The 25,086-nt window shown below is 43.1% G+C and overlaps 1 protein-coding gene across 4 annotated transcripts in view; it reads left to right on the forward strand.

The window, feature by feature from the left end:
- The first annotated feature begins 840 nt into the window (after positions 1-840).
- LOC102576314 (uncharacterized) overlaps positions 841-25,086 on the forward strand; it is a 54,653-nt gene continuing 30,407 nt past the window's right edge. The window contains exons 1-3 of one of the 4 annotated variants that reach the window (XM_006270519.4): positions 844-1,020; positions 16,145-16,225; positions 17,796-18,682. In XM_006270519.4, the coding sequence (XP_006270581.2) occupies positions 930-1,020; positions 16,145-16,225; positions 17,796-18,682 (1,059 nt within the window). In that variant the 5' untranslated portion in view covers positions 844-929. Of the gene's footprint in view, positions 1,036-14,803; positions 14,971-16,144; positions 16,226-17,795; positions 18,683-25,086 lie in introns of those variants that run through there. The other 3 variants (XM_059724222.1, XM_059724223.1, XM_059724221.1) reach the window with 3 other exon arrangements.

Consider the following 25,086-nt stretch of genomic DNA (forward strand, 5'->3'; position numbering starts at 1 on the left):
CTAGTTTTGCTATACTTTTTGCCTACCTCAAAGGTTAATTTGCTTAGGCAGTAATTGTTGCTTGTTCTGCTTAATTATTCAGAAGGTTACCTCTTTTACTGCCAATCTGCTAACATCTAAAAATGCTGGAAAAGCTTCATAAACTACCCTTACTAGCTGTGATCTTTTTCTCTCTTAAAAAAGAGAACCTTGACTCTTGGGGGTTTTTTTAGAGCAGTGAGGCCAACCTTTTTTCTCAGATGTACAACAAATTAGCCCCACACCCTACCCAAGAGCTACTTCTATCCCATTCCCTTATCTGATTTCTTGATTTCTTCTCCCTGACCAAGCTCCCCTTGCTGCTTGTGGCAGACACCCATGTTGCAGTTCTAAAGCATGTTTTCTCCTTATATCTCTTTACTCATTTCCAGTTCATATCCAAATGGCAAAAGGCGACTTTTCTTAATGATTACCAGGCAGAGATTACTACTGAGAATAGGAGATCTAGGTAGGGGATAAAATGATTTTTATGGAAGTGGTTCAAAATCATCCCCCAGGCAGTCATTCATTAATGCTTATCTGGCTGCATTCATTGGGGTCTCTGGATCTGACCAGAAAAAAAAACCCAAAACAGGTCAGAATAGGAAGTACTTTGTAATGAGAGAAGGTTAATTTGTCTATACACTGTTGCAGGCTGCATCAAGGACTCTGTAGACTCCAACCTTTGAGAATTTGTTCAGTGCATCACATATATCAATCTCTTACCTTCCCTCTCCCCCAGAGACAATGGCTGGTAGAAGGTTTGCTCCATGATTGACTGATTCATTCCCCACAAGTGCAAGTAGGTCATGATTACAAAGATTACAGCAGGTGAGTCAGGCATGGTATTAAAAACCTACCACAGGACACTAGCTCTGCCTATGCTGTTGTAGGGATGAATTAACAATTTCATGGCAGTGTGTCCAGCTGGGTCCTCTGACTTAAATGCTCACACTGATGTGAAGACTTCTTACAGTGAAAGCCTACTACCAGTTCCAGAAGGTGGGTAGTTGTTGGGTATGTATTTAGCTAATTCTGTAACATCCTTCTTGTTGTATTCCTAATTCCTGAAGATCTGTGACTGGTTATATAAGCTTATTGGACATGCAAAACCCACACTACAAGTCCATAAAAAGAGTTAGTTTTTAATTATTTAGGAAATGGATGGTACTACTAAGGGTTTAATGGAAAAGAGCCTGGTGTAGTCTAACAACTGACTCTGTGTGGGCTGGAGCTAAATGAATCTTCTCTGCCTAGGAAAAAATTATTGTCATTTGGAAAGTTTTCAGTGTGTTGTTTTAATTCAGCAATGTGGGATATGATACTGCTTTCTCTTTACAAGGGGAAATCCCCTGGGGTGTCTTCCCTGGGACCAGGAAATGTATCATAGTGCTGTCTGTTAGTATAGATAGGAATAATCCTTGTTTAGAGGGCTTAAAAATCATCTGTTGCAATTGTTGGTGTGTGTGATGCTTTTTTGAACAAGCATACTCAGCCAAGATCTCTGAGAGAATAAAAACAAGCCAGACAACAGCAGCAACAAAACTGAGGAGAGAGGTTTACTGTAGTTCACCTGAACTGCAAAAAAACTAAGCATTTACATGTTGTTATAAGAGAACTGGACTATAAAAGTATTTTTCTTCAAAAGTGTCTTCCCTTCAAGACATCTTTGTTTATGTTAAGCCAGCTGTTTATAGATGCAGAGGCCCAGATGGCTTTCTCCTACTGATCTAAATAAGATTTAGATACCCAAACACCTTCTAAGAATCTGGAGCTTTAGAGTCTTGTAATGTATTTAGCTAGTAACAACGGTACCTGTAAAGTGGGTGTAGTCCTTGGGCTACTAACAAATGGAGCTGGGTCAGCATTCTTGCATTTTCATTAAAATTATGATGGCAAACAGCAGGAAGAATAAAAAGGTCAGCAATATTCTCATTTCCCCACCCCCTGCCTTAACCACTTCTTGGCTAATTTCTTTAACCAACTATTTTGCCAACTAATTTTAAACTCTAATGCAGGGGTGTCAAACTTATCCAGTCTGGATGAGTGGCATAGGGTCACTCTGCATCAGGCCCATGGACTCCTCCCCCAGCATACCAGATCCAGCAGCTGCTCTAGAAGGCCTGAGACCTGTGCTGCATACAGTGAAGATCTCTGAGCAGCTGAAATAGGCAGCACATGTGGCACAGTCTGGCTGGAACAGCAATGAGAGCAGTTTTGGGATCCATGCCCCATGCAGCACACCTGGATTGGATAGAGCAGGCAGTATGTGTGGTACAGTCTGCCCAGGATGACCGCTTCATGCAGCGGGACTGCTTCTCTGGCCAGACTGCGCTGCATGCGATGCCCATTCTGGCTGCTCTGGGATCTGCACTACATGCAGTGTGGGTCCCAGACTGGAAGGAGCCACCTCTGGATCAGCGATGTTGGGAAGAGGGGAGAAAGAAAGAGACGATCTATGAGCTGGATCTGGCTCACAGGCTGGCCCTGTGCTGTGCCCCATGTGGGTCTGATCATAAACAGCTAGGGTTGGAAGAGACCTCAGGAGGTCATCTAGTCCAACCCCTTCCTCAAAAGAGGATTGTTCTGGCCAAAGCTTTGTCTAGCCGTGCTTTAAAAACCTTCAAGGTTGGAGCTTCTACCACCTCTGGGTATGCTCTTCCAGTGTTTTCTTCCCTCCTAGTGAGAAAATTCTTCCTAATATCTAACCTATTCTTCCCTTGCAGCAATGTGAGACTGTTGCTCCTTGTCATCTGCCACCACTGAGAACAGTCTAGCTCCATCCTTTTTCTAATCCCCCTTCAGGTAGTTGAAGGCTGCTGTTAAATCCCCACCACCACCCAGTCTTCTCTTCTTTAGACTAAATAAGCCCAGTTCCCTCATCCTCTCCTTATGTCACCCCAGCCTCCTCACCACTTTTGTTGCCTTCCTCTGGGCTCTCTCCGATTTTTCTGCATACTTTCAGTTTTGGGCCCCCCACTACAGAACACAGTACTCCAGATGTGGCCTCACCAATGCTGAATAGGGGGGAATAATCGCTTCCCTTGATCTGCTGGCAACAAACCTGTTAATGCAGCTCAGTATGCCATTAACCTTCTTGGCAACAAGGGCATGCTGATGACTCATGTTTAGGTGCTTGTCCACTGTGACCCTGACCACCCCCTAAGTCCTCTTCTGCAGAACTGCTGCCCAGTCAGTCAGCCCCCAGTCTGTACTGATACATGGGATAGCTCCATCCTAAGTGCAGGACTTAACACTTGTCCTTGTTGAACTGGATGAGATTCTTTTTGGCCCAATCCTCCGATTTGTCTAAATTTCCCTGAATCCTAACCCTACCCTCCAGCATATCTGCTACTCCCCCCAGCTTGGTGTCATCTGCAGACTTGCTGAGGGTGCTCTGTATACCATCTTCCAGGTCATTGATCACTTTTCCCTCTAAACCATACGTGTTGGAAACTAGTAGAAATAAAAGACCGGACAGAGGGTGGGTGGGTTGGTTGGTTTTGTTTGTTTATTGTTGTGGGAGGTTGTGTTTTTGTTTTTGTTTTTTTTTTTTAATGGTGCCATGACTTACTATGCAACTGATACTGAAAATAGCTTTATGTGACCTCTCTGTGCCCTCTGCTGTCTCTGTAGAAAGCTGATCTACAGCCTCTTTAAATCCCATAATAAGGCTGAATAACATCTATATATTTCTTTTCTGTATTTGTGACAAATCACTGAGCACATTGTTAGAGGCATGGACTACATTGCACAGCAGTGTTTCCTTTTCTCTTCTCTGGGGGAACCACACTTGGAGTCCTGGAGAAAAGAAATCTGTCCATGCAAATTCAGAATTGCGGAATATTTGTGAAATGCACGCTGTTGCTTATCTTGCAGCACTAGATAATTCCTATAGGTGTTCCTTTCTGTGAACTCCCTGCTAGACTTTTTTTACAAAAAAACAAATAAACAAACAAAAAAACTAGTCTGTTAGCTTTAAAGCTTTAGAGTGCTGATGGGCTTGTATCCAAAGAGATGTTGTAACATCTAAAATGGATTGGTCACACAGTCTGCTGGTCATCGTTACCAAAATCTGTGGCAATTACTGTGAATTTTCTCCATGTCGTCTTTCTGCTATAGTGTGGTTTGTGTGTTTGGTGTTTTTCTATATCAAAATGCTTGCATAAATGGTGTACTGGACCTGGCTGAACTGCAAAATAGTGTTTTCTGCTGTGGACCTCTGGGCTGTCTTTTACTGCACGGGAGGTTTTTCATGAGAGTAAATACAAAAGAATTATGATGCTTATGCCATTCTCATTCTATTGTAACTTACCCTTTAACAGTACCAGTGCATTTGAACCTCCTTAATGTACTGCCAAAAGCCACAGCAAGCAAAAGCTGCATGTAACAGCAGCAGCTGAATAGCGTTAACTCTTTTTAGAAAATTAGAAGCTGTAGTAAAATCACTTTTGAGACCCATCAGAGAATGAGCTGCTTCCCCCCCCACAACTTTTCATCAAGATGCAGTAGAATAAAGAGTTGTATTTAGGGATCTACTTTTAATTGTGGCTCTGCAAATTGCCATTTTTGTGGTTTCTGTGACATCTCCATGATTGCTGTGAAAAATGGCATTTGGCTGTGACTTCCCAAGAAGTCATAGATTGATAGATGCTAGGGTCGGAAGGGACCTCAACAGATCATCAAGTCCAACCCCCTGCCTAGGCAGGAAAGAGTGCTGGGATCAGATAACCCCAGCCAGATGCCTGTCCAGTCTTCTCTTAAAGACCCCCAAGGTAGGGGTATCAACCAAGCCCCCCCCCCCCAAAAAAAAAAAAAAATGCTGGCTCCCCTTGTTGCTGCTATGGCCTGGCCTCCCAGCCCACTGGGAGGGGAAGGCACCAGCTGCTGGGGTGGCATGAAGGGAAGCAGCTTTGTTTTGCATGGTTCATGAGATTAGTTGCTCTTCAAAAGATAGTGAGCATTACCGCCTACCTGACCTACTCAGTTTAGATAAGGAACTAAAGAAAGTAGTACAAATAGTTCATACAAAAAGAATTGTGATCCAAGTGACTGCTTTCATATTGAATGAGAGTACACAGTTTTTGTGTGTCGTCCATTAATAATGAAAATAGCTTCACTCTTTGTTCAGTTTTTATAACTTGTTTGAAAAAACAATGGTGAAAACATAGCATGAAGTCAGTGGAGAAAACAATATGAATGATGGATTTAAATTGGCTTGGTCAGAGCTACTGGTGAAATTTGTGCAGAAAACAGGTATGCTGCTATGATTAGTGGAAACTAGGCAAGAAAGCATCTGGGAGATGCTCAGGGAAGAGGTGATCTACAGTTTGACAAGAGAAAATAGTGCTCGCAGCTAATGCTGTTCTCCTTATTTTGGAAAACTTTTTTTTTTTTTTCCTGCCTTAGAAGTGACTGAGTGACTCTTCACCATTGTTTCAGAAAATTGTGTTGTTAAATTTCCCATTCCTATGCTTATACAAACACTGCATCTAAACACCAAAAGTTACTAACTTACATACCATTGTATATTAGTATACTTCATTGCAGTCTGAAGTTTTGGCTTTCAACCAAAAAAAGGAAGGAATAGTAATACAGAATTAAGTTGCTAAGGAAAACAATTTAATGTGTTGAACAGAGTCTTTTAAAGAGACTTCTATAATGGCATAGTTCTGGAGAGCAAAATAGCAGCTTTGTTTAATTTTAGATGGTGAATTTGTGGTCTAACATACAAATATGAAACTGAATAAAACAAAATATGCCAGTTGCTCTGGTATTGTTGATTGTTTCAAGTCAATGTTTCTATTCTTTGCCCAAGTGCAGATATAAAGTGCTCTTTAAATTTTTTTTTTAAAGGGGCAGTGTTCCTCTTAATGACAAAAGACATGTACTTTGCAGAATTTATTCCTAGTTATCAAAGCAGAGGTAGTTTCTTAAGTCTGAATAAGAAACCTTTTCATCGATTTTTCTTTTCTTTTCTCTCTCTCTCTCTCTCTCTTGTGAGGCCTTATGCATGCTGGTGTGCTTCCTCAGAAAAGCAGTAACTTATAACCAGCACTGGGGCAATCCTGACCTATTCAGGATAAACTGCAGAAAGTGTACTACTCTACAGAAGCCTTTGTTTGCAGAGTGGAAGAAGTTGTTGAGGTTATGGTTTAAAATTGTGCAAGATCTACACTGCTTACATGCTTAAAACACTTGAAAGGAAGTGTTTGCGGGTACTACAACAAAATACTAATGATATCAATCTGAATTTTTTTTCGAGGCATGTTCTTCCCTTGTTTAAATCAGTTCTTTTTTTAAAGGCAATTGCAAATGATACCTACAATTTATCTGACTTGTTTTTGTTTTTTTCTTTTAATGCTGCCAATCAAAATTGCCCCATCCTGAGATGAATTGTATATCTTGGTTGAGAGCTTACTCTGTACTAAATTATCATAGTTCTTTTGCCACTGCCACCCCCTTACCCCCATGGGGTAACACTTCCCTGGGGGAAAGAAGAGACTTGCCATAGTTGGGCTGTGCATGGGAGATCCATTCCAATTTTATTACAAAGTCAATTTGCTCCACAGTAATCGTAATGTGTGTTTACACCCTTGGTTTTTTGCACAGTAGCACAATATCTGTAGAAGGATGGAGAGTTCCTTCATCCATCAGAATGGTTTTTGGTCTGGTACTTGGGTCACTTGTGCAAGGTTTAAAAAAAAAAAAAAGCTGGATTTGAATATCCTCAGCCTAAGAAGGTAACTAAGCCCATGTTCCCAGCTTCTAGGAGACTGCTCTAACCATTAAGCTGCTACATGAAAGGTGAACATCTCCTTCTTCCAGACCTCCTTTAGAAGAAGAGGTGAGCCCTGCTCAGTCCTTCAAAAGAGAGGGCATGGGTACCTATGTTTGAGGAAGTTCAGGACTGGTTGTTCTGAGTGGGTCAACATGTTCTTCTGAAGTCCTGAGTGAAGTATCAGGAGGAGGTGGGATCTTGGATACATCTCTCTTCGGTGTTCCCATATTGGCTAGCTGTAAGCAGCTATATGGTGCGAATGAGGTGACTTTTGTTCAGCGTGCTGACTTCCAGTGTTTCCTCTAAGCTGCGCATGTGCACGGCTGCACACAAGTAAAAATCTTGCTGTGCACAAACTTTTTAAGGCTGTGCACCTGCCTGAAGAGGAGCTGGACACAGCGTGGCTGAGGCACTGGGGCCAGTGTGGGACACTTACTGAAGGCAAGTTCCTTGATCGTCATGCAGGGCAGGCAGCTGCTTCTCCCCGGGATGGGGGTCTGGGGTTGGGGGCTGGTGCAAGCTCTGCTGGCTCTGGGGAACTGCTCCACTCCCCTGCATCACATTGGGGAGCAAGGACGCGCATGGCGTCAAGGCTGGGGAGTGGAGCAGTTCCCCAGAGCCTGTGCCAGTGCCAGCCCCCATCCCTGCCTTGCTTCACCTCGGGGAGGAGGTGCTGCCTGCTTACAGCTTGTAAGATCAATAACCCATGCAATCAGAGGGCACTGTTTGCACCATGACATCTGTCAGAGTCATGATGATAGAGCAGAAGTGTCTGTATTTGGCATCAAAAATCACAATCTCTATCAAAAAAAAAAAAAAGTAAAACCCAACAACCAGCTCTTGCTGCTCTGAAAACTTGCAATAAAATTTATTTATAAAAAATAAATGTGAGCTCAAAGATGCACAATCTAGTTTTGGAGGCTATCTTAAGATGTAAATCACAGGGAAACTGAATCAATTCTCCATGGAGAGGGGGAAAAATACAGATACAAAATTGGGGTGTGGGTACCTGAAAAATGTATTGAAGTTAATGCTTCACACTTCCAAGAAAAACAAATGCAAAAAGTAGGCTGTGGACCATGACAAGTAGAAAACTGGAAGCAGAATTCCCAGCCTGCCACAGAAAGGCAAAGCACTGCCAAGATCTGCCACTGAACAAGCAAACACCAGTGGCCTCAAGAAGCAATTGGAAGAGTTTTGAAAGTACTGGCTTGATTTGTGTGGTGTGGGGGTTTTTTTGTTTGTTTGGTTTGTTTTGTTTTTTACAAGGTAGACTCATAAATCGGGTCCCAAAGCAGGTTAATGAAGGTAGTAAGAGGACACGGATAAAAGCAAGGAAAATGAGCAGGTTTGGTGTAGTGGAGCTGGGCTGGACACCACTCCACTGTGCTGCTCTGGGCAGCAGTCAGCATGGAGAAGGGTGGTGGCCCAAACCCTGCCCACTACCATCTGAACACTTACTTTGGGACACTTACTGGTGGACCACTACTCCTTAGAGGGAACATTGCTGACTTCTGCAGGCCCCATTCTGAAGTCCCTAATGCTTCCCATGCACTGGGACAGGGAAGCAGAGATGATTTAACTCGTTCAATTCTGCATTTTTTACTCTAGCCCTGGCACCTAAAAGTTAAGTATTGCAGTGGTGTTCCATGCAGGTATGAGTCTGGAACAACTTGCAGAATATGCGTGTTGGTACTTGGCTTGGAAGGACATGTTTTGTAGTTAAACAGAATACTTGTATTCTAAAAAACAACCATTCATGATGCCTTCTCACTTAAGGGCTTGGTGCTTACAAATATTATGTGTCTGTTTGCATAGTCTTTTGATATATTCATATTCATGTGCATATTGCATTTTCAATCATCTTTTGAAAGTGAGTATTAGGTATATAAGAGAAACCATTCTACTGAGTAAATTCTTTAGATAAGGATTACTGTTGCAGCTGGTCATGGGAAAGCCTGTAACTCCATGCCATTTTAATTACTGCTTATACCTTACTTTTGTTTAAAAGTCATCATTCTAGCAGAACTGAAAACCAAGTATCTAGCTTTACAACACTAACTTGCACAATGCTTCAAGTGAGTAGGATACTTTAAAACTGTTTTTATAACAGTGCTGGGCTTGTCTTTGCTATACACTTAAAGCAGGGGTGGGCAAAATGTGGTCTGTGGGCTGGATCCAGCCAACAGTGGACTCCATCTCCCAGTAGCCCCTGCCTGCATGGCTGGGGCCAGCTTCCATGGAGAACCCAGCTGCAGCTGTGTTATAATAGTGCAAGGCTGGGGTCACCATAGAGGCTGGCCCCACCTGTGCTGGCAGGGGGCTGCTTCGGAGCCTCTGGGATCCTGTGATGGGGGCAGCATGGTTGGGGGCCAAAGCAGAGCTGCGATCTGCAGCCTGCACACTCTCTGGGCAGGAGTTCACAGGCAGTGGATCGTGGCTCTGCCCTGGGTCTGGACCAAGATCCCAGAGGCTGTGGAGCAGCTCCCTTTCCTGCCCTGCCAGTGTGGCTGGGGCCAGTCTCCATGGCAACCCCAGCCTTGTGTCCTCACAGTGCAGCTGTAGCTGGGGTCTTCATGAAGACATGCCCCAGACATGTGGGCAGGGGCTGCTGGGAAATAGAGTACACTGCTGGCTGGATCTGCCATTTTGTCCACCCCTGACAGAATTTGCACACAAACCAGTTTAAGTGATCATAAACTTGTTTAAACCTATAACAGAATAGAAGTGTGGTGCACATAAACCATTTTCAAAATGGCCAGAACTGGTTTAAGATAAACCTGGTTGAATTTAGTATCAGACCTAACTGATCTAGGTCAAACAGGCTTATGAAAAGTCTGTCCCAGCCCCCTTCCTAGTTCAAGTTAAATCACAGTCCCCCAGCATGCTTTTCAGCCCTGGGCTGTGCTGTCTGCTCCAGACAGCAGGGCTGGCCCTGCTCATCTGCTCCCTAGCTGGAGCAGTGAAGGCTGGCTCACTTGCTGCCTGCCCTCCCCCCCCAAAGCAAACCCCAGCTGGAGTCTGGGGCCAGAAGGGGGGTGTCCCTGTCCCACTTAGTGCTGGCTGTGACCTGTACTAAAAATCCCAGAGACACCTAGAAACAAGAAGAGGAAGTGACGAGCAACCCTGCAGAGTCCTGCTGCTGTGAACTACAAATCCCAGAGACCTTGTGGGCAGCAGGAAGAGGATGTGAATACATGGCCTATCTGTTTTTATGGTGGGTAGGAAATGCCTGAAGTGAGAGAGAGATGAATCCTTTCTGGCTGATGGGGAACTGTACTTCCCATCCCAGATCATATTTTTCAGGTAGCATAGGGACTTGAACCAAAATTTCCTACATTCTAAGGGTATTACCAACAGGCTTTCTTTCTCTGCTCAGTACCCTAAACCTCCCTGGCAAAAGTTTTTTTGTTTTTTTTTTGTTTTTGTTTTTTTGGTTTTTGCTGAGACCTGATATATTCCCGCCAAGCATCTTAGTTTTGATGAAACAGCATATTTTAATAACCGTCTATATATGCTTATCCCTTATTGTTAGTTCTGTATAGGGCAGGTGTCTTAAAATAGCAGAAATAAATGCATGTTTTTTAAAAAGAAAGATGTGAACATTAATGATAAGTGTCAGTATCATTTGAAGTACATGCAAGCAAGTTCCTTTTTTGCAGTTGGTCTTAAATTTATCTCTTGCTTCATTTTTAGCTAGTCCAATGAGAATTCTAAATGCTTTCTCAGTTATGGCTGTGGCCAAGAGTTTCCAAAAATGCAGCTGCAAAAATACCAAATGGTTTATGGGATCAGTGAAATGAGACACAGCCTTGGCTTTTGCTATGAATTATAGCTCAGCACGATTCCAATGAATTGTGGTCCATTGAGCAGCCATTAGATTACGTGAAGAGAGGTGGCCACTGCAGCATCTACTTTACTGACACAAATGCAAGGGATATTTGTCTCATGTTTTAATTTTATAGAAAAACTTGTAACTAAATCTCAAACACTGAATATAATTACTGATTTTTTTTTTTTTTTTTTTTTTTTTTTCTTTTCACTCTCAGGCAGGATGTCAGATAAACAATAGCTGACAAAGCAAGTTACACAGTCTTTTAAAAGTCAATTAATTAAAATCCCTGTTCAGTTTCAATTGTGGGGTTTTTGTTGTGTGGTTTAAAAAAACAAACAAACAAACAACCCCCCCCCAAACAAATCTTGTCTGAATCCAGTAAATGACTATCTGCTTTGTCGAACATCATTTTATGTTTGTAGAAATATGCAAAATGTTAAACCCTGCTTATGTATGAATATGCTAATAATGGCTTATTTAATAAGTCAAACTTTTTTTTAATCTTTCAGCTGTACTTTGGGAGCAACTCATTCAGTGTGTTCTGACAATGTGTTGAATTTTAATAAGTCACTGAGGAAAAACTGTCTGTATAAAGTATGTATTGCCTTTGCAGAGGTCTGGTTGTATCCAATGTGTGCAAGTATGAACTATAATTATTTGGTAGAATCTTTTTGTTATTAGCTTCTGGATTTTTTTTTTTTTTTTTTTTTTAAACCCTGTTCCTTCAAAGCTTCTGTGTCATAGAACAGGTCACAAACTTAGTACAGCACCAGCTAATGTACAGAATTGGTGACTTCCTATCAAGTAGGAACTTGGAACATATATTTTGTTACATTCTCGCCAGACTGCTGGGCTAAGTATTGTACTACAATGTAGATTTGAAATTGATAGGTGCAAGTTGGTACTCGTTACTATTTTTTATAATGGAAGGATAGAACTATAAATGAAAATGTCAAGAACAACTCTTCAGTTTCTCTTGATTTAACAAATATAAAGAAGGTTTTGGATGAATTCTCCTCACTCCAAAATGGCTTGGTTTAGATCTTGAATAAATCTCTAACCTATACAAAACTTGTAAGCTTTAGTTTATGGTAACTGACTTGACCTGAATTGTTATTGTGGCTACCTGTCAGGTGTATCAGATGCTCTTATTCCTTTTCACTCTTTGCTTTCCCCTAGAAAATAAACCTACAACAAATTGTCAAGGAATGACAAAGGACAAAAGGATTGTAATAGCAAATCATCACTTATAGCAGCAGATGAGTCTGTCTCTCTTTTTAACCCTGACTTCCTCAGTTCTTTTCTACCACACCACGTCTTGTCAACTGCAGACAATTTTTTTTATACTTCCTAGGGTGCAACAGAGTAGTAAAAACTAGATGCTCTAGCTGAATCCATTTTGCATTCTTATCTGCTGACATGCTTTCAATTTAGTTTTAATTGGAAACCAAATGGAAAACATTTTTGTGACCTACTGTGATGATTTATAGCAGGCTATTAAACATGCAATTTAAAAGACCATTATAGTTGGATCTCTGACCCCCACCTCGTCTCTTGGTCACAGAAAGCATTGACTATGAGAGTGGCAATATCTTGACAAGTCAATTACACTTGTATGCATAGTAGGCTTTTCATCTACTATAACACCTTGTAAAATCCTGTAGAAAAAGAAGTCTTTATCTACCCAGAAACTTGGTGTCCCTTTTGATAAAACAGAAAGCATTAATTTCTCTGCCTCCCATCCCTCACAATGCCTATGAGTACCACTTTATGATATTAAAGTTTAATACTGTTATAAACTAAGATTTACATGATTTTAACCAGTGGTGCTCAATCTTCTGGCCCCATAAGCCCTGTACCACTTCTGGCGTGTCTGGGGGTCAGGATTGAGCCTCGCATGCCTCTGCTGGTCCTTGTAGGCTGGGATTGAGCCCTAGTGCCCTGAAGTATTCCTACTTGGCCTCCAAGCACTGGGATCAGGCCCTGCACAGTGAATAAGTGGGATAGTATGGCTATGCCGTACTAACCCACGGCGGTGTTTCTGGTGGATCCAGAAATTTTAGCAGTAGAGAAACAGCCATTGCTTCCCCACTGCCAAATTTTCAGTCCCATGGACTAGATGACATGGTTCTGGTGGCTGGCTCTGGCCTGCAGGCCAGGAGTTGAGCCTTCATATTTTAAACTGAGGGGAACACCTCCAGACCTAAGGTTGAGGAGGACTGGGTTAGAGTGCTTCTGGAGGGGCTGGACATGTTCAAATCAGCAGGTCCAGATGCTCTCCACCCCAGGGTGTTGAGGGAGCTAGCAGGGGTTATTGCAGGGCCCTTGGCACAGCTTTTCAAGTGTTCATGGTGCTCAGGCCAGGTGCCAGATGATTGGAAGGTGGCCAATGTGGTCCCCATCTTTAAAAAAGGGAGGAGGGAGGACCCGGGCAACTATAGGCCTGTCAGTCTTACCTCAATCCTGGGGAAACTTTGAGAAGATCATCAAGGAGCACATCTGTGATGGTCCAGCATTGGGGATGATGCTCAAGGGCAACCAGCATGGTTTCATTAGGGGCAGGTCATTTCAGACCAACCTGATTGCCTTTTATGATCAGGTCACACAAGCATTGGATGCAGGTGTCGCTGTGGATATAGTCTTTCTGGACTTCAGCAAGGCCTTTGACACTGTCTCCCACCCCATCCTCATTTAAAACAAACAAACAAAAAAACTAGGCAACTGTGGCATTGATGCCTACACAGTCAGATGGATTGCAAATTGGCTGAAGGGTCCTACTCCAGAGGGTGGTGGTGGATGGGTCATATTTGACTGGGGGGGGAAGTGGGCAGCGGAGTCCCCCAGGACTCGGTCCTTGGGCCCACACTGTTCAATGTCTTTATCAGCAATTTGGATGACGGGGTGAAAAGCAACCTGTTCAAATTTGCTGATGATACCAAAATTTGGGGTGAGGTGGGCACGCTAGTAGGGAGGGAAAGACTGCAGCAAGACCTGCATAGGTTGCAGGGGTGGGCCAACAAAAACAGGACACGTTTCAATACTAACAAGTGCAGGGTGCTGCACTTGGGCAGTAGTAACCAGCAGCACACTTATAAGATGGGTAACTCCCTTCTTGAGAGCACAGAGGCAGAAAGGGATCTTGGAGGTATCACTGACTCCAAGATGAACATGGGCCAACAGTGCGAGGTCATGGTTGGCAGGGCTACCTGGATCTTATCATGCATCCACAGGTGCATCTCAAGTAGGGCCAAGGAGGTGATCCTCCCCCTCTATGCAACACTGGTCAGGCCACAGCTGGAGTACTGTGTCCAGTTCTGGGCACCCCACTTCAAGAGGGATGTGGACAACATTGAGAGGGTCCAGAGGAGGGCCACCCACATGATCCAGGGACAGCAGGGCAGACCCTACAATGAGAGGCTACGGGACCTGAACCTGTTCAGCCTTCACAAGAGAAGGCTGAGGGGGGACCTGATGACTGTCTATAAACTCACTAGGGGGGACCAAAAGGGTTTGGGGGAGAACTTGTTTCCCCTAGCGCCTCTGGGATGATGAGGAATAATGGCCACAAGTTGTTGGAGAGTAGGTTTAGATTAGACATCTGTAGGAACTACTTCACAGTTAGGGCGGCTAGGATCTGGAACCAACTTCCAAGGGAAGTGGTGCTGGCTCCTACCCTGGGGGTCTTTAAGAAGCGGCTTGATGCCTACCTGGCTTGGGTCATTTGAGCCCAGTTTTCCTCCTGCCCAAGCAGGGGGTCGGACTTGAAGATCTACAAGGTCCCTTCCGAACCTACATCTATGAAACCAGTGGTTTTCCAACTTCTTAGAGTTGCAGAACCCTTTCATAGCACTTCAGCTGTGGAACCCCTTACCCTTATCCTGTGAGCAGTGGCAGCTCGCTGCCTCCTGGTCTGTTCTGCCATTATCTTTAATCTCTTTGCAGCTCCCCTGATGACCTATTGCAAAAACCCAGGGTTTCAAGGAAGATGCTTTTGAAATTCACTGATTTGTTCAAAAAAAAAAAAATTCTCGATGGACTAGAGGCAGTGTTGCTGCAGAAAATCGCCTGTTTTCCCCAGCAAACCTGGCTTGGTTCTTGCTGCTGTCCTTTGACCTTGTCTAAATTGGTTTAGCTCTGTTTGAAAGTATTTATTTTTGTTTTTCAAGGTTTCTGCTCTGCTAAGGAAAGAATACTAGTGTAGAGGTGCTTCCTGGCAGCCATTCTGAATTTTTAAGCGTTATGGGTGTTGAACAATTGCTGTGTGTCAAAATCCTACTTCAATTTTCCAAGATGCATGTCATTCTGACTCTCTTCCTGAACAGGGCTAACCAATGAGGTATGTGGTATGGCAGACATCTGTGGTGTCACATGTTCAGCTGTTTTCTGCACTGCAAGGGAGCATTGCAGAGGGTTAGCTTTTTTTTCCTTTTTGCCCCTGGATTTCCAGGGGTCAAAAGTGTAATGGCGCATGTGGTAGCAGTGTGGGGCACCCAAACCCAGAGCCATACTTTTGCTGCTGGCCACGTTCCCTGTGGTAGGAGTGACATGGCTGCAGCCCCGGGAGGCCCTCGGGACCTCGGATATGGCTGCTGAGGCCAGCCCAGTGCTGGCCCCAGCCACTCCTACACCACCTGGGATAACTTGCTACATGACAGGGCGTGCCTAGCATGGGTGTTCCCCAGGGACAACTAGAGGCGGCACAAGATGAGCCGCCACTAGTTGTCTGTATGGAACCAAATATCCATGCACATCTGGATGCAGCCAAAGACATTAAATTACTCTTCCCCATGACTCTTATACATTGGTGCAGGTATTGGCATCAATTTGGATACAGTTTATAGATTTTGTTTGTTTGTTTCTTTTACTATCAAGTGAGAAGTAGGCAACTATTGCCCAAGGGCTGGAAGGTATCCAGCTCTAGGGCTGCCCAGATACTTACTTCAGAACTTTGCCAGCAAGCATTTGGCAGGGTCTCCGGAGCTGCAGAGTGTGGAACAGAGCAGAGTCTTGGTTGTACAATTTAGATGTTAAGCCCTCTTTTTCAGAAAGAAGCTTGGAGGGGTGTGCTATGTATATGAATGCTAAAGCATAGAGCAAATTGTTATGTGGGAGCCTTGTAGTTAAATGGCAACAAAATAGAAACACTAGTTAATTTACTACCTACATAATAACATTTGTTTAAAATTAAAATATTCCAAATACTATTTACAATGTTTCTAAAATATTTACTAGTATGTTTCATATTCTCCAGTTGACTGGAAACATTATCTACTTACTAAGATTTTTACTATAATACCCTTGAGGTGTAACTTTGTAGTTTGGTGTGGCTTCAGCTAAAAGCTAAATTGAGATGAAGGAAGACTAATGGACACACTAATTGGTTTTTCATCACTTCTTTCCCCTTTCATGTACACTGATAACTTTTTATGAACAAACATAAGTCTATCACAGAAGTTGCATACATGTAACCTAATATTAATATTGAGATTTCATGTTTTGGTTTCTTCTAGTTTCTCACTTGAGAAATGAGGACATTGCTGCAATGGCAGAGCTCCCCTTTCTTAAGGCTGACATCAGAGAGATATTTGAAAGTAAGCATAATGCCTCTTCAGCACTCATCCCAGGCTATCTACTCGGCAATCAGAGACTTAATATGGCAATGATTTAATGCTCTTCTTGAAATCCAATCTTTTGATAAAGCCTATAAGTCACAAGTAATATCTGACTTCTAACTAGTTAACAATTATGATGTCTCCTTTGTATAGAAGTATCACTTATATATTTTAAGCATTTGACTTGAACCACAGTTTTTACAGCACTTTAGATTTGAAATATAACTAACTTCTGGGAAGTATAATCTTGTATGAACTTGTAGTCTTTTACCCATCATCATCTTTAAGATGAAAGACATGAGGCAACACTTGTGACAACTGAATTTGCTTTTAGAAAAGAGTTAACCCTTCATGAAAACGCCTCCATCCAGAAGATCACAAGATTTTTTTTCATGCCAAATCGGGACACTTACTAAGTTTTTTTTTTTTTTTGTTTTGTTTTGTTTTGTTTTTTAGTTTTTTGGGGGGTTTTTTGTTTTGTTTTGTTTTTTGTTCTGCAACCTGAGATGTTTGATGACAAGTATAACATTGCATACAAGGACTTGTCAGTATTACTTCAGGTTGCTTACCACTTGCATTAAGACCCCAGCTTCAGCTATTTCTAATTTACTCAAATTGTAATCCTTGGGATGAAATTTTACATTATAAGAATCTGATAAAGTTCAGTTGCTTTGAACAATAAAATGAATATTTTTCTTAATAATTTTTCCCCGTAACTTTAACCATTCCATTGAAAACTACAGTACCCTCCATGAGCTAAAGGGATAGCCTTGTTTTTTGGCAAGAACATTGCCCTAGAGGGTTATGGGGAGTGGTGCATAGTTTTTGTTTTTGTTTTATTTTTATTTTATTTATTTTATTTTTTGCACCTATGAAATCCACCCAAATTTGACTGTTATGAATAAATGGCAACTTACAGAACATGAATAAATTATTAACTGAGGATGAGCAGTGAAGTCCTTGGAAGACTCCATCTGCATTGCTGCTGCTTAAGGACAGAGCATGCTCAAATGTTTTTTTGTTTTTTTTTTTTTTAAGCTGGAATTCTTCCTGTAATTGCTCCTCTTAGCTCCCAGGGCTGCTGGGGGTCAGATACTGCAACTACCCACAACAATTATCTTTTATGCTGTTATTGCCCTGCCTGATGATATTTTGGTAGCATGAAGTGAGGAAAGATGCCTGATTGGATTGCTCAGGAGTGAAAAGAAGAAGAATGGGTGTGAGGGAGATGTACAGGATGAAGGAAGACATGCTAGAGGTTGGGGATAGGAAGCACAGGAAGTCTGCTTCAGTATAAGAAACAGCATTTGAGCATGTAGGATTATATCATAATTCATATGCAAAAGAGTTGCAGGGCTGTTTCTGGCATTTCTGAGTGCTTTGCATCTGTCTGTCTGATCTTTGTACGTAGTAAATGAGTTGTATTGCAGTGGTATATCTACAGTCCCCAAACTTTTTAGGACTGTAGAATTGAGTCGATACTAAATCATGGATATGTAGCTATATCTGGACATCATAACTGATGGAAGTGTTTTGCTATTTTTTTCAGTTCCGTTAAAAAGCCATTTCAAATGCCAAAAGAGGAGGAAGTGCTTTTGGAGGAGGAACCAACTCTGGAGAAGAAAGGTCCAGCACCATAGGCCAAGGCTCCTTAAGGAGCACAAACCACCCAGCAGCAAATGCCTGAAGGCAACTTGGAACCAACACCAAGCTGACACAGATCCAAAGGCAGCTGTCTGCATGCAGCCACAGCAACAACAGCAGGGGCAAGGAGGCATGGCCCCACAGGTGACTGTACAGGTGCAGGGACTGGAGTTCCCACAGGTGACTGTGAATGTGCAGCCACAGATGCAGCTGCTGAGCCAACGATGGGAAGTGCCACAAGTGACTGTGCAATTGCAACAATGGCAACAAGGCCAGGGTGCAGTGACTGTACAGGTGCAGCCACAGCAGCAGAGTCAAGGTAGGGTGGGTTTCCAGGTGACTGTCCAGGTACAGCCACAGGTAGGCCATGACCAAGAAAGGCCACAGGGGACACCACTCCAGGCTGAGGGCCAAGGTGAGGAAAAGTCCCAGGCCACCGAGCAGGAGCAGCAAGAGAACCGAGATGAGAGGGAGTTTACTGTGACTGAGCTGAAGCAAGAGAAGGATGAGGACGTGGAAAAAACAGAAGTAATGAAATTTCAAGTGCCAAGTCAAGAAGGGCCGGAGAAGCAGGCACAAGACCAGAGCCAGGAGGAAGAAGAGTCAAAGGTAGTGGTTCCCCAGAGGCTGGCCCAAGAAGTGGAAGGGAGAGAGACTATAGGACCAAAGGTGATGGACCAGGTGCAGGAACAGCAGCAGGAGGACAAAAGGCAAGATAAACCACCCACATCTAACAAACTGCCACGGGAGATGCCAAATTATTTTGTCTCTATTCCAGTAACAAATGACCAGGTATTGTGAAACTAACTGAATGAAACAAAATGAGCATATCAGATGACTAAAATGCTGTTGTATCCATTGCTAGCACCACTTTATCACTTCCATATTTTTTATTTTTTTTTTTTTTAAACAGTGTGTCCAATTCTCTCTCTTTCTCCCCACCTCCCCATTGCTTTCATGTTGGTTCTTTTTTTTAAACGTTCTGTGGTTCCCTCTAATTGGGGGTGGTGTATGTGTCTGAATATTTTGCAAATCTCTGTATAGTATTTTTCTAGTTGTACTGTATGAGGTGGAAGTGGTAGATTATATGATATATGATTATATATCTTAGTATTGTGCCAAATTTTTTACTTTGAAAACAAACTCAAGTATAGATCCACTGTATCTGCAAAATCCTTTTTGGAGAAGGATATAGCAGATTACTTCACAATAATTTCAAGGCCCATCACAAGCTGGAACTGAACCCTTTTGCAAGGTTAAGAAAATAGTTTAAAATTCCATCCTGTCTTAAGAAAACTGTGGTAAGACTTTTACTCTGAATCCTCCTTTAGTTGATATGTCAAGAACAAGATTTATTTAAACTGCTTATGATGAAGGAATAATTTTGCACATTATCAGCTGAATAGAGTTAGCAAAGAAGTGTCTTATTCCCAGGTTATACAATAGGGGTGCTACTTTCGTTAGAGGAACTAGACGTCTTTTTCTGAGCCTTCTTTTTTTTTTTTTTTTCCTCTCTCTCTCCAGGATAGATGCAGGGGTTGGTTGGTTTGTTTTAGTCCAACATGTTTTTGCATGGTCTAAGCTAAATTGTGCAAATGAGAACAAGATTCGACCCTGTACTATAAATGCCGTTTATTGCTTAACTTGGTTAACCACTCCTGAAATGACTTAACAGGTTGTTCCAGTGCAGACATCAACTGGAACAAATAGCCCCAGCCCCCTATAAATTATAGAAAGGGTCTGTATGTGCTCACCTTCCTACAATCAGACTTAGGATCCTGACTATGCTGCTGAAACTTGAGTTTCTCTTTAAATTTGCTTTTATTATAATTCAGGGTGGAGGCCTATACTCAGCAGGGAACAGGGGCAATAACTTCACTGACCATCTACTTTTAAGGGTAAGGTAAGTGGTTTCTTAAATGGACTCCCCACACCTCCAGGAATATCTTTGTAACCAGTTGAAGGGGTAGACCAGTCTCTTAGCCATAGAAAACTGGTTGAAAGGCCTCTACATTTGGCACAACTGCTTTTTCCTTAATTTGTCTCTGTACCAGATGCAGGAAACCATTGGCTGACTTCAAACTAACCTTACTGAGCCATTCATCTGGGATGACACTAAGCCAGTTGGAAAATCTTTTCAAAATATCCTCTTCTTTGTGACTTGGGTAATACTTAAGAGCCCCTTGAGCTTCTATAATCTTGTCATCAAAACTTGCATCCCTAATTTCTAGGAACTGGTGCAAAGGATTGTTTTCGGATTGACCTCCTTGCTTTCCCTGGATTTGTGTGCTTTTTTTGCAGCTCTTGTTGGTTCATCCAAACTCCCCCCCCCCCCCCCCCCAAGCAATGCTTTCTCTATAGATAGAGCCAAAACTTACTGGGATTAAAATTTTTTTTTTTAAACTTTGACTGGCTGCTGTGCAATCAATGAAATGTGATTGGTGTTGTTCCATGTTTTGAGGTTGAGATGGCTATTGGTCTCAACATCCCTATAGGATTTTGAGAATTTCTTCAGCATGAAGCCATGAACATCTACCTCTTGGTTTAAATTAATAAATGAGAAAACACCCTACAAATACATTTCTTGATATTTGGATAGGTTTCAATGCTCTGTCTCGCCAATAACCTTGGTGTATCTAACTGGTATCCACCAGAAAGGAATCCATTTTACATGTACATAGGAGGACAGTCCTGAAACTGCTGGTTTTCTGTGGTACATACAGCTACCTGTCTGTCTGTGTGTTTTATTTTTCTGTATGCCATTATACTTAATTTGCGTTGCTGCTTATGATGCATCCTGCCTCCACTCTGCCGCTCCATCATCTAATTGTTTGCAATATATAATTTGACCTTTTCTCTGTTCTGCATAACTTCTCATACTACACTCATCACCATACTATTTAAATGCTTTCCAGATGTGCATTAAAATGTGACTGAACATCTGCTATATCTTTCTGTGTTCTCATTCTTTCTCCAGTGCAAGAAAGACTATGTAGTCTTTTGTAGGATTTCTTTTATTAAAGTTTCTGGTTGATTGGTTGTTAGCTTTTTTTTTGTTTTCTAAAACAAAACAAAAAACACAAACAAAAAAACAATTTTGCATTTGAGAGAACAAGGTCATGAATATACCTTGGTCTTGACAGATGATGATTTTATGATCTTTGCTTTGGGGTTATCACAAGGGCATGGCAGAAGATCATTGTAACTTTCTGTGATTCATTAAATGGATGCTGTATTGCTCCTCCAATGAGTGAACAAGTGTGGGGGATAAATGTAAGCAAGAGAAAAGAACTAACATGTATCAAATCAGCATGGTTGAAGCTGGAAATTGGAAGAGGGTTTCTAACCATTAGAAGAGGGATCTAGAGTTCAGCTCCTCCAACAGGAGTACTGAGGGCAAAGTAATTTATTTTAAGATGCGACTGTAGCAAATGTTTCGCCCAGGGGTGGTCATGTTGCCCCCAGCTCAGCTCTTGCCAAATTGACTCCCCTTGGGGCCCTCTCCCTTTTTTTACTTGCACGCCATGCTTTTATGTCATCAGTTTCTGATAAAAGGGAGGTTATCTGAGAACTTCCCAAGCCTGATCTTACTCCTAGGACCACAGATATTTGTGGTCATTGCCTTAATGTCTAGTTTTTGTGGGCTCCATCCTCCCCACTACCTGCTCCCATGCCTTGCAGGTGATCTGGTAAGAGATGACCTCTCCTGGGCTACAGAATCGCAGCCCCACTCCTCTCCACTCCTGGGCTCTCTAGCCTTGCTGACCTTACTTTCTCCCTCTGGTAGGCCTCAGGCACTGGAGCTTCCCTTCAATGCACCCTAGTCCCCTCTGGGCACTGGACTGTCTCTGGCTTTCCTAGTACCCTCTAGGCACTGGATCCCCTTCCTCCTAACCCCCTTACCCCAGCTACCAGACCTGATGATGTGCTCTAGTATCCCCTGGGCACTGGACCCTCTTGGTCTTCTTCCCTCTACCCCTGAGGCTCCAGACCTTCTAGTCCTTGTGCCTAGTCCTTCCTGGGCCCTCCACCTCTCCCTCCTACTGGCTTTGTTCTTCTGGTCTATCTCTGTCTGTCTTCCACAGCTACCAGGCATATCTGTTTTGCCCTGTCTTGGGTGCTGGGCCCCTGACCCCATTGCAAAGCAGGCCTTCGTACTCTTGGGCTCTGGTCTACTTGCTGTTTGGAATTTGGGCACCCTGGTCCTCTGCTCTCTACCCATCTCCAGGCTATGGGCTCTCTTGCTCTTCCCAAGCCTGGTCTATTCCTGGGCTCAGCGCTGCTTGCACCAGCTTGGCAGTTATCAGGAGCCTTGCTTCCAGGCGCTCTTATTTCTGTGGACTTCTTTTCACATTTTGAACCTTTGACACCCCCCCCCCCCCCCCCCGCCCTTCACTCCTACCATTTTCTTCCTTGGATGTCCCACCAAAAAAAAAAAAAATCATCAGCTGTATCTTTCAAACTTTGGCCCCAAATGGGGGGGGGGGGCAGGGGGAAGAGCTATTAGTTAACTAGGTGGGCCTTAAGGCCCATGATCTCTGGGAAGATGCAAATAGACAAGGGTAGACTGCCTGCCCAGCTCAGGCCCAAGGGTTACACATCTCAAGTCTGGCCCCCTTCTAGTCAGCTGACTCCTTAATGGACTCTTTTTTTCCCCCCCCCCCCCCCCCCCCTTTGCAGGCTGCTCTTCCAGCAGACTTTTCTCTTAAGATGACAGGCATGCACCGAGCACCCTGTCATAGTGAACTTGATCTGTTTTGGGACCTATTTTAATGCTAGTTGTCTGTAATTTAAAGAATAGTCTCTGACCCAGGAAGTTCTTTCTAGTCTGTGGCATGTACATGTGTGTGTACACAAAGAAGTGTTCTATGAAGTGTAGAATCTTTTGCTTTCTCTCTTCATTTTACTTGTGCCCCTAAGGCTGAAAACAGATGTTTGTATGATTTTATCTTGGAATAAAATGGTTTACCCTGGGATAAATACAACATCAATCTGTTGCCCTTTTTTAAAGTGTCCTGGATAAGAGGTAGTAACAGTTTATCCAAGGATATTGCAAAGTGTTGGTACAGTTATCCCAGGATTAGATAACTGAATCAATGGCAGAAAAATGGCAGCACATTCGGCTACTGTCCAACACGGGCATTAGTCTATTCGGGGACCAATGCAACATCTGTCCCTAGCCTAAAGAATTTGTTTGACTGTGAGGGCATGGGGCTTCCTGCCATCTTGCTGCTTCCTGGGCAGAAGAGAGGCCACACTGCCACTTCTGGAAGGTTAGTACTGCAGGCATGCACCCATTGTGACAGGGAGTTCCAAGGGGCATTTTACTAACCTAAGCCAATGAACTTCACTTGAACTGGTTTTGACCCAGTATTACTGTGGTTGCAGGGGCAGGGGGGAAGACTGGGACCCTTCTTTTCATATTTTAAGTGATTAGTAGCCGGTCTTCTTTTTAAAAGAGGAAGAAAAAAATTCAACTTGAGGCCCCTGATGCATTGTATTACTTGTGCAACGTACCAGTTAAATGCACAATAAAACTTAGACGCGTTACATATGCAAAATAATTATCAGACAGTAAAAATGGCCAACTAGCCACACAGACTTCTTTTGTCTGGTTTCTATCAGGCTTTACTTTGAACCTGTGACAGACATGACCAAACACTCTTTTCAGCATCCCAGGGTAGGCTACTCTTCTCCCCCCTGCCCCTGCCGAAAGTCAGTGATTTTATTTTTTATTTTTTTCTTCTGAATTCTACTGCCCCAGGGTCTCTCAGTAGGAGATGTTATGACTGACTTTTCCTCCTTTTTCCCAACCAGTCTTCAAAGCTCTTTCTTTAAAGAGCTATGAGTATCTTTTCCTGTGAGAAGCAGGAAAGAGATGCTCAATGTGACATGCTTTACTTGCACATAATAGTAATCTGAGAGAAGGGGAGACGGTTTGCTTGGAAAGCTGCCAGTAGAGACAGCATGGGGAAAGACAAGAAGCACAAACTGAAATACCTCCCAAGGTCCGTGGGCGAATTTGAGTCCTGCTGCTCTTGCTGCCTTCTGTTTTCAGGTGGATCTCCTTTGATTTTGACAAGGGTCAGGGGAGTGGCTCCTTTACCCAGGGGAGCTCAGTCCTCACTTCTTATTAGCAGCATAGCTAAAGGTGTGGGAGGGGGGAATGACAGCCCCTTTCCAGCTCCCCTTGGTTGTGAGGGGAATGATAGTTGGTTTCTAGCTCCCCTTGCTGGTGAGTTCTGCAGAGCACATTTCCAGGACACCTTTTCCCCCTCTGGATAGTTTGTCCTGTGAACATGAAGCAGGTCATGGGGCATGACGTACCTGTTGCTTGATTGGAAATAATGTCTGCCAGTGGCTTTGCTTTAGCATAAATTGCTGATCTGTTTGTTAGATACCATGATGCAGATGAGGTTAGCAGAAAGTGTAGGAAGAAAGCTCTGGTGGGATTTAATATAGAACAGTGGTTTTCAACCTGTGGTTCATGGACCCTTGCTGTTCCCCTTTTTGACAGTCTGTAGTCAGCAAAAGATGACTATGATCAATTGTAAATGTGCATATCCATATATTTTTAATTCAAATGGTCTGCACCTCCATTTGAAAGTTTTTAGGGATCTGCAAATGAAGAAAGACTGAAACCCACTGCTCCAGAGTCTTCCCCACATCCTCTTTTTTCAGGGAGCAGGAGATTATTTTGTGTAGGTCCTTTTCATAATGGAGAGTAGTCTGCACAAGATGGTTGGTTAGTTATTAGATTTACACCCTGCCCTACCCAAAAGTCTCGAATCAGTTTATAATAAGCACGCAACCCACAACCATGATTCCCCATACATCTCCCCAAAACCAGAAAACTTTTTTTTTTCCCCTGTCCAACCTTGATGCAAGCAAACCTTTCACCAACCCCAACTACCACTTGCATCCTGATACAAGAAATTTCTTCCTACCCACTCCCCCTGCCCTGACTCATTCCCAGGGGGAAATCTTTCCTCCTCCACCCTCCTGCAATGTTTCCTTCAAGCCAGCAAACCCCTCTGCTACAGAAAGTCTGTGAGTGTTACCACCTTCCTCCAAAGTCATTCCTAACTTCTTTCCCTCCCCCCAATGAACACAATGCAAATTCCCAAGCATGCTGACAATCAAGTAAAAGAGAGACTTTCTGGCCCTACATTGGTCACCACAAGAAGAGTGTCCCT

The sequence above is a fragment of the Alligator mississippiensis genome, chromosome 3, assembly GCF_030867095.1.
Source record: "Alligator mississippiensis isolate rAllMis1 chromosome 3, rAllMis1, whole genome shotgun sequence".
In the NCBI taxonomy this organism is placed as follows: Eukaryota; Metazoa; Chordata; order Crocodylia; family Alligatoridae; genus Alligator; species Alligator mississippiensis.